Here is a 3,608-nt window from a genome sequence, read left to right as displayed (position 1 = left end):
GTGCTACATTAAAGTGTGATATATATATATATATATATATATATATATATATTTGCTTTTTAATTTTTAAAATTTAGTGTGTGTGTGTATATATATATTGCCATTGCCGGGATAAATTTTTATGTTTTTTTTTTTTTTTTTACATTTTCCCTGATTTCAGCAAGCAAAAGTTAATACTATGAAATTAATAGATATAGTTGTCAAGAGTAAGTTCAATGGAAAACTTTGGCAAGGATATGTGCTCGAGTTAATTAATGAACAAGGCTTGGCTTTGCTAGAACAAGACAAGAAGCAACACTCAGTTTAACTTAGTGAGGGACGAAAGAAGGGAGGGGAAAAATTAAGAAGAAGAACTCCATCATGAGATGTATTTGCACATCTAATGCAGGAAATGTCGTCGAATTTAGGGCTATTTTTTGGTGGTCTAGCTAGAAGGCGGGTTATCATCAACAAGCTAGCTGCCATATAAAGGAAGGATCGATGTTCTCTAGCTAGGGTTCAAGCACCAGTTGGTGGTATCTTCGGAACTCCCTGCTTTTGCAGCTCCACCAGCACACTATCGGTAGCTGGAGCTTTAAGCCCAAGAGGAAGTGGCAGCCATGGCTTTGATAAAACATCTCCAATAACTGCGTCTACACTCTCTTTTGACTGTTGCAAAACATGTCGCCATGAGTTAGAGAAACAGGTTGATTATCATGTTTTATTTATATATATGCTGAGAAGAAGAGGGAGAGTAGTACTCACCGGATGAAAGTCAAAGAGAGGGCTGGGGCCTGGCTGTCCGGTAAGGAGGCCAATGCCGGGGTCTACTTTGTACATGGCATGGGGCGGGATGCCGGGGACAGGAGGTGCAGGAAATCTCTGCAATAGATATGGAGTATATCCATAAGTAAGCTTTTTATGCATACCCTATTAATTGCAACGTATGCCCGTGTTGTATATGAATCCAAAGCTGAAGATACAAACAGATTTAAAGACTCCAAAAGAGCTGGAATGATTGCTTACAGTTGCCAATGGCTGTGGAAAGCAAGGTGTCCCTGGGGTTAGTCCGTTCGGAACCTGCTCAAAAAAATGATATGGCCAAATTACAAAGAAGGCTATCCAATTACTTTTCCTTTCTTTTTTTCTCTCTTGATTGATTGAATATTTGAAAGAAGAAGGGAATAATTAGGGCTTACCCTTTGGTGAGGGTGGTGGTGCCAATATGAAGGATCTGGTGGTGGAGGTGGTGGGTGCCATGTAGGTGGTGGCAGCGGCCGAGGCGGTGAAGGTGAATGAGCTAGATGCTTAGGCCACATATGCATTGGGGATGGGTCCATGGAAGGATGTCCCCATACATGTAACGGTCTAAAGTGGTGGTGCATGGGGTGAGTTATGGGAGGGAACCCCATGGTGAGTGCATGCCATGCGCTAATGTCTCTCTTGCCACCTCCACCGGCTGCCGCGGCTCCATACATTTGCCGTCTTTGGCTCCAGTTTGCTGCCTCAGCCTCGCGCGCTAGCAAATGTTTCCGGTGTGATCGATATTTCTACACAAATTCATCAAATTCCTTTAATTATATATATCAAAATTAACCACCCCATACAATATAGACTAACTCCAAAACAACTTTTAATACGTTTGTTAAATGTTTTAGTTTCAATTCAAGCCCATTTCCTTTGCTATAAAAAGGAGTATATGCTAAACCAAATTATGCAAAATCAAAGTAATTATAAAGTGATTGAAGCAAACAAATTCTCTATTGGCTTGTTGTGATTGAACATTTCTTTTTTTGAAAGAAAACGCATCTTGAATAGTGTATAGCCAGCAGGAAGTCAAAATTTGCTGGCTATTGAAATGAAATATAGGCATAAGCATGAGCAAAACGAAGAAAAAAATACTAATAGCAGAAGGAAGTTTTCAGTATATGTACTTGAAGATGGCTAGCAATATTATGGCGAGTGAGACAGTCAATTCCCATAAGTTCTAAAATCCTCGAAGGCACTGCCTTATCCACCCCTAGCTGCTCCACTGCTTGCACGAACCTCCTGTGCAGCTCTGGTGTCCAATCCACCTACACGCAGTTCAAGAAAATTACTCTCTCTTCATTATCATACCATAAAAAGAAGAAAAAAAAAAAAAAATATATGAGAGCTCTTCTGATCTTATGGATAATTCAGTTTCCCATGATTCTCGTGACCACTTTGGCCTGATGAAGTTTGCTGAGTACTGAGGAGCCCCATATTGATTGAGAGAGAGAGAGAGATGTGTATTTAGTATTTAATTAGCACATGCATGAAGTACTTATGAACAAACAAAATCTAGTGTTTAATTATTTTTTGTTTATCTTCAACGAATCGAAGAGACACAAGACTGCAAAAAAAACCTGATCAATTAAATAAAAGCTTCAACCAATTTACCTTCACTTTCCTCTTCCCTTGATTATTGTTGTTCTTGGCATGAGCTGCTGATTTTCTTCCCTTCTCACCATCTTTGTTAGGCACCGGATTAACAACCACGGACTCGTCTCTCTCACTCACTATCTCCTCTCCTCTAGTGCTCAAACTCGAGTCCAAACCTGAAAACTTATCTTCCTCATCTTTTCTATGAATGCTATCCTCCACTTTCTCATTTGATACCGATGTGTTTACATCCGATTCCTCACCTCCGCTACCACTAACAGAGAATTCAGCAAGGATTTCAGGATCCATCTCCAAATTTGGCAACACATCTTCATCATCAATACTAACAAAAAGATCATCGAAATCGATGCTTTCGAGCAAGCTCCCTTCGGAGAAGTCAGGGAACTCTCCATTGAAAATGGTAGAATAACTCTCCATTTGTTCTTGGCTCTCATCTTTGGTGGTTGGTGTGTTTCTCAAGGGTGATGCAGCTAGCATTAATTCCAACTAAAAAGAACTCAGAAAGGACCCCAAAGAAGCTCGCACACACTATATAGATATTATATCAAATATATACCAAGATATACCATATATATGGTGCAACTATACGCACATAGACTTATATTGATTGCATGGAAAAAAGAATTAGAGGAGAGTTGCGATAGAAAATATTGATAGGATCAGAAGTGGGATCGATTTTCTTTGTTTTTCCGGTGACTTGGAGGGAGATGAAGAGGAGGGAGACAATGAGTAGTATTTGATGATGAAGAGGAGGGAGACAATGAGTATAGTATTTGATGTGTTAATGTGGTATTTGTTGCCCTTTCTTAATTCAGTGTAAGTGGAGAGATTGGATCTCAACCACAACTTGTGCTGAGATCTCTGGACAGTCGTTTGTTTTTATGTCGTTGTTTGTTTTTGAGCATGCTACATAATAACATATATATATATATATATATGTTTTTTTTGAGTTTGTGGATGTCATTTTTCTGAAGACTTGAAAATCTGTAAAGTGCTCGTGAGCTAACTTTATGAATGTCTTAGGAGGGAGGGAGGGAGACGGGTAACATTGATTGCAACATGGGTTATAAGAATTACTAGATTTTTTTTAATATAAAAAAAAATATTCAAATCATAATAATCTAAATAAATTTGGGTTAATTTGATTAATTAGTGATTAGAGATAACCCTAGAGAAAAAAAAATAGAAAGTTCAAGGTTTAATAA

At 38.6% G+C, this 3,608-nt stretch overlaps 1 protein-coding gene across 1 annotated transcript; it reads right to left on the bottom strand.

Annotated features, from left to right (window-relative positions):
• Positions 1 to 211: 211 nt before the first annotated feature.
• LOC118059565 (transcription activator GLK1) lies at positions 212 to 3,290 on the bottom strand. The gene is made up of 6 exons (XM_035072450.2): positions 2,401 to 3,290; positions 1,914 to 2,054; positions 1,179 to 1,529; positions 1,006 to 1,059; positions 745 to 861; positions 212 to 648 (listed from the first exon to the last, which is right to left on the bottom strand). Exons 1-6 carry the CDS (start codon positions 2,878 to 2,880, stop codon positions 499 to 501), a joined length of 1,293 nt encoding a protein of 430 aa, XP_034928341.1. The 5' UTR covers positions 2,881 to 3,290; the 3' UTR covers positions 212 to 498.
• Positions 3,291 to 3,608: the final 318 nt, after the last annotated feature.

The sequence above is a fragment of the Populus alba genome, chromosome 7 (assembly GCF_005239225.2).
Source record: "Populus alba chromosome 7, ASM523922v2, whole genome shotgun sequence".
NCBI lineage: Eukaryota > Viridiplantae > Streptophyta > Magnoliopsida > Malpighiales > Salicaceae > Populus > Populus alba.
Note: the sequence above shows the minus strand (reverse complement) of the source record. Positions and strands in the feature narration are given on the sequence as shown.